Below are 5,557 nucleotides of genomic sequence, written 5' to 3'. Positions count from 1 at the left end.
CTTCCCTGTTGCCTAGACGTCCCTGGGGAAACGGCTTTGTGAGATTACTTTTCTTTCCAGTGTATATTCTCTCTCCTCTTCACCCGTCACCAGACGGGACTCTCTTTTTCTCCTATTTCCCTCTCTTTCCCTGAAACCCCTCCCTTTCTGACACAGAGAGGCTTGCGTTGAACCCAGTTAGGCTTGGCGGCGTGGCAGCGGAAAACTTGTATTAGTAGGATGGATGACCAGATAAAAGAGTCAAATATGTGACTCATTATGTGTTTCTGGTCAGATATATCCAGTTCATTCAATCCAGATGTGTATCCCTCCCTCCCTGCCTCCCTCCCTCCCTGCCTCCCTCCATTCCTTTCTATTTGTTATGTTATAATTGCGTAGCAACAGCCAGGGTTTGGAGGCAAGCCCTTCTCTCTGCTGCTGGTGTTATGTAGCTCATGTCCAGGTCCGGCTCCAAGCATAAAAAACATGTGCGGAGAGGGGGAGTCAGTCGGGGTCTCAGTCGGCGCTCTAGTCGGGGGTCTGCAGTCGTTGTCTAGTCGGGCTCTCAGTCGGGTCTCAGCGGGCTCTCAGTCGGGGTCTCAGGTCCGCTTGCTAGTCCGGGCTCTCAGTCGGGGTCTCAGTCGTTGTCTCATGTCGAGGCTCGTCAGTCCGGAGGTCCTCAGTTGTTTTCTCAGTCGGGCTCTCAGTCGTGTCGGGTCTCAGTACGTTTGTCTCACGTCAGGGTCTAGTCGGGGTCTAGTCGGGGTCTCAGTCGTGGTTATCCTCAGTCGGGCTCTCAGTCGGGCCTCTCAGTCGGGTCTCAGTCGGGGGTCTCAGTCGGGCTCTCAGTAGGCTCTCAGTCGTTGTTCGGGGGTCTCAGTCGGGGTCTCAGTCGGCTCTCCGTCGCGGCTCTCCGTCGTGTTCATCGGGCTTTCTCAGTCGGGACTCTCAGTCGGATCTCAGTCAGTGGTCTCAGTCGGGGTCTCAGTCGCGGTCTCAGTCGGCGGTTCAGTCGGGCTCGTCAGTCGGGGTCTCAGTCGGGCTCTAAGTCAGGGGTTCAGTCGGGACTAAGTCCGGGTTTGTCTAGTCGGGGTCTCATCGGACATCTAGTCGCCGTGTTCATCAGGCTCTCAGTCGGGGTCTCAGTCGTCGTCTCAGTTGTTGTCTCAGGTCGGGGTTCAGTCGTGGTCTCAGGTGTTGTCTCAGGTGTTGTCTCAGGTGTTGTCTCAGTCGGTGTCCTCAGTCGTTTGTCTCAGTTCGGGGTTCAGTCGGGGTCTCAGCGTTTGTTCAGTCGTGTCTCGTCGTGTCTCAGTACGGGGTCTCAGTCGGGGTCTCGAAGCTCGGGGTCCTCAAGTCGGGGTCTCAGTCGGGGTCTCAGTCGTGGTCTCAAGGTGTGTCTCAGTCGTTGGTGCTCAGTCGGGGTCTCAGTCGGGGTCTCAGTCGTGGTCCTCAGTCGGGGTCTAGTCGGACTCTCGTCGGGGTCTGCAGTCGGGTTTCAGTCGGACTCATCAGTGTCGTTGTCTCAGTCGTCGTCTCAGTCGGGCTCTCAGTCGGACTCTCAGTCGGGTCTCAGTGTGGTCTCAGGTGTTTGTCTCAGTCGTGGTCTCAGGTGGTTTGTCTCAAGGGTGTTGTCTAGTCTGTGTCTCAGTCGGGGTCTCAGGTTTTTTCTCATTTCGGGGTCTCAGGTGTTGTTCAGTCCAGTGTTCAGGTTGTTTGTCTCAGTCTGTGTCTCGTCGGGGCTCAGGTGTTTATCATTGCGGGGTCTCAGGTGTTGTCTCAGTCAGTGTCTCAGGTGTTGTCTCATTCGGGGTCTCAGGTGTTGTCGGGATCTCAGGTGTTGTCTCAGTCAGTGTCTCAGGTGTTGTCGGGTCTCAGTTGGGGTCTCAGTCGGGGTCTCAGGTGTTGTCTCAATCGGGGTCTCAATCGGGGTCTCAGTCGGGTTCTCAGTCGGAGTCTCAGGTGTTGTCGGGGTCTCAGTCGGGGTCTCAGGTGTTGTCTCAATCGGGGTCTCAGTCGGAGTCTCAGTCGGGGTCTCAGGTGTTGTCTCAATCGGGTTCTCAATCGGGTTCTCAATCGGAGTCTCAATCGGGGTCTCAATCGGGGTCTCAATCGGGGTCTCAGTCGGAGTCTTAGTCGGGGTCTCAGGTGTTGTCTCAATCGGGGTCTCAGTCGCGGTCTCAGTTGGGGTCTCAGTCGGGGTCTCGGTCCGGGTCTCAGTCAGGGTCTCAGTCCGGGTCTCAGGTGTTGTCGGGGTCTCAACTTACTATTGAGAGTAAGAGTATACACCAGGTGCAATTTAGAAATGTGGTTGTCCGTCATTCATCAGTTGTTCGTGTTATGTCCGTCACTGACAGTCACTCAATTAGCCATGTCAAATAACAGTTGTCTGAGTGGTAGTTAGTCTAGCCAGCCATCTACATGTGTAGTAATCATGGCTGAATACTGACCGGGCATGCAGGGCACATGCCCAAGGGCCCTGACCTCCATAGACTGACAAAATCCATCATATTAACATCGCGTAAATCATGGCAGGAGTGTAGAATTGCAGGAAATTAGCTTTAAAACTGCAAAAATCTCTCTCCACTTCATGTCAAAATAAATAGATTTGCAGTAAATTAGCTGTATAACTGCTAAACATTTGTTTTTGTAGAATTGCATTACATTTGTTATAAAATTTATAAAAATCTTCTAGAAAATCATCAAAGCTTTAAAACTGCAAAATGTTCTCAACACCACATGGCAAAATGTATTTTTCTCTCCTCCGTCAAAAAGGGGGTGACTAAAATGGGGGGGCCCTCACACACACACTAAGGGAAGATCAGTATTTTATTTAGTGAACACAACACAACAACACAACAGCCCACAACTGAAATATGTATCTGTTGACTAAGTCTTTCCTAAAGCTGCGTTAGTATGTGAACCCTGGCAGAAGTGGAGTTGAGTTTACACATTTTATTTTACACTGGTCCCAAATGACACCCTATTCCCTATACATATAGGACACTACTTTAGACCAGAGCCCTGTGAGCCATGAACAAAAGTAGTGCACTAAACAGGGAATAGAGTGCATTTGGGACATACCCTGTGATACGGCCAAAAACATAGAGACCACTAATATTCCCTGTGTGTGTTATTCTGCAGCCTTCAATTCTCCATGTACTCTGTAGCTTGTCTCCCTTGTCCTCCTCTTCCTCCTCCTCCTTTCTCTCTCTCGTCTTCGTTCGCCTTCTCAATAACTATTCATTATGGTAACTGCAAGCAAATGTTGTTGTGGCTTTTTCCTTTTAGAAAAAGACTTCATGACTACTCTGTTCAGAACAGCTTGGTGTCTCCTGGGTTAAGGGTCACCTCGGGTCTTTCTCCGTCCCTAATGCCACCCTATCCCCTACATAGTGCACTACGTTTGGACCCGGGCCCATAGGGAATAGGATGTCATTTTTGACGCATCCTTAGAGGTTACCTGAGTGAGAGGAAACTAGAGTTTATTGGGGAACTGAAGTCTCACTCTGTCGCTCTCTCTCTCAATTCAATTCAATTCAAAGTGCTTTATTGGCATGGTAAACATATGTTAACATTGCCAAAACCAGTGAAATAGATAATAAACAAAAGTGAAATAAACAATAAAAATTAACAGTAAACATTACACTCATAGAAGTTCCAAAAGAATAAAGACATTTCAAATATCATATTATGTTTATATACAGTGTTGTAAGAATGTGCAAATAGTTAAAGTATGAAAGGGAAAATAAATGCACATAAATATAGGTTGTATTTACAACGGTGTTTGTTCTTCACTGGTTTCCATTTTCTGTGATGGCACCCTGTGGTATTTCACCCAGTAGCTACAGGAATTTATCAAAATTGGATTCATTTTCWAATTCTTTGTGGATCTGTGTAATCCGAAGGAAATATGTGTCTCTAATTTGGTCATAAATTTGGCAGGAGGTTAAGAATTGCAGCTCAGTTTCCAACTCATTTTGTGGGCAGTGTGCACGTAGTCTGTCTTCTCTTGAGAGCCAGGTCTGCCTACGGCGGTCTCTCTCAATAGCAAGGCTATGCTCAGTCCGTACATAGTCAAAGCTTTCCGTTTTTGGTCAGTCACAGTGGTAAGGTATCCTGCCACTGTGTACTCTCTGTTTAGGGCCAAATAGCATTCTAGTTTGCTCTGTTTTTTTTGTTAATTCTTTCCAATGAGTCAAGTAATTATATTTTTGTTTTCTCATTATTTGGTTGGGTCTAATTGTGTTGCTGTCCTGGGGCTCTGTGGGGTGTGTTTGTGTTTGTGAACAGAGCACCAGGACCAGCTTGCTTAGGGGACTCTTCTCCAGGTTCATCTCTCTGTAGGTGATGACTTTGTTATGGAAGATTTGGGAATCAGTTCCTTTTAGGTGGTTGTAGAATTTAATGGATCTTTTCTGGATTTTGATAATTAGTGGATTTCGGCCTAATTCTGTTCTGCATGCATTATTTGGTATTTTACGTTGTACACTGCATGCAGAGTCTCAATTTGTTGTTTGTCTCATTTTGTAAATTATTGGTTGGTGAGCGGACCCCAGAGKTCATAACCGTAAATTGCAATGGGATTTATAACTTTTTTAGACAGATCCTAATTGGTTTGTCCGAATTTCATGTTCCTTTGATGGCGTAGAARGTCCTTCTTGCCTGGTCTCTCAGATCGTTCTCAGCTTTGTGGAAGTTACCTGTGGCATTGACATTTAGGCCGAGGTACGTAACGTTTTTTTTGTGTGCTCTAGGGCAACGGTGTCTAGATGGAATTTGTGGTCCTGGCAACTGGACCTTTTTTTGGAACACCGTTACTTTTGTCTTACTGAGATTTACTGTCAGGGCCCAGGTCTGACAGAATCTGTGCAGAAGATCTAGGTGCTGCTGTAGGCCCTCATTGGATTGGGGACAGAAACACCAGATCTGTTTCAAAACTGTTTCAATTTAAATTATTATACAACATTTTGCCAATAGAATGTTATATATACAGTTGAAGTCGGAAGTTTACATACACCTTAGCCAAATACATTTAAACACAGTTTTTCACAATTCCTGACGTTTAATCCAAGTAAAATGTCCCTGTTTTAGGTCAGTTAGGATCACCACTTTATTTTAAGAATGTGAAATGTAAGAATAATAGTAGAGAGAATGATTTGTTTCTTTCATCACATTGCCATGGTCAGAAGTTTACATACTCAATTAGTATTTGGTAGCATTGCCAATACATGTGTGGAGTGGTTGAAAAATGAGTTTTAATGACTCCAACCTAAGTGTATGTATACTTCTGACTTCAGCTCTGCAGATTTTGCTGCAAAGAGACAGAAACTTTAGATTATTTGTTTTGGTACTGTCCATATGATGTGAAACATCAAAGCACAGTTGAAAAATATATGGCAAATGGAATTCCCGAACGTGGATTGTGTTCAGAGATAGATGGGAGGGGTTGAGTGATGCTGAAGGGACTAATAACAAGCAAATGATAATCAATGTAAAATATACTGTGTCTGTAAAATGTTTATAGTATGTATTAGCTGGAAGTAGAAGCCTAAGTGTTGTCGTCCATTAGTTTACTCCA

General features: G+C 46.0%; 1 protein-coding gene across 1 annotated transcript; it reads left to right on the top strand.

Annotated features, from left to right (window-relative positions):
- The first annotated feature begins 465 nt into the window (after nucleotides 1-465).
- LOC139026136 (secreted protein C-like) lies at nucleotides 466-2,112 on the top strand. The gene is made up of 4 exons (XM_070441428.1): nucleotides 466-582; nucleotides 860-999; nucleotides 1,223-1,563; nucleotides 1,796-2,112. The coding sequence occupies exons 1-4, from the start codon at nucleotides 466-468 to the stop codon at nucleotides 2,110-2,112; spliced, it is 915 nt and encodes a 304-aa protein (XP_070297529.1).
- The last annotated feature ends 3,445 nt before the right edge of the window (nucleotides 2,113-5,557 follow it).

This window comes from Salvelinus sp. IW2-2015, unplaced genomic scaffold, assembly GCF_002910315.2.
Source record: "Salvelinus sp. IW2-2015 unplaced genomic scaffold, ASM291031v2 Un_scaffold3955, whole genome shotgun sequence".
Taxonomy (NCBI): Eukaryota; Metazoa; Chordata; class Actinopteri; order Salmoniformes; family Salmonidae; genus Salvelinus; species Salvelinus sp. IW2-2015.
This window is presented reverse-complemented; position numbering and strand designations above follow the sequence as displayed.

What these genes read in the sequence shown, in the direction of transcription:
- LOC139026136 (XM_070441428.1), top strand. Translation starts at nt 466, where the DNA reads ATGTGCGGAGAGGGGGAGTCAGTCGGGGTCTCAGTCGGCGCTCTAGTC. An exon ending in GCTCTCAGTCGGGGTCTCAG is followed by an intron (nt 583 to 859) that starts GTCCGCTTGCTA and finishes CGGGGGTCTCAG; the next exon opens with TCGGGGTCTCAGTCGGCTCT. An exon ending in GGGTCTCAGTGTGGTCTCAG is followed by an intron (nt 1,564 to 1,795) that starts GTGTTTGTCTCA and finishes TCGGGGTCTCAG; the next exon opens with GTGTTGTCGGGATCTCAGGT.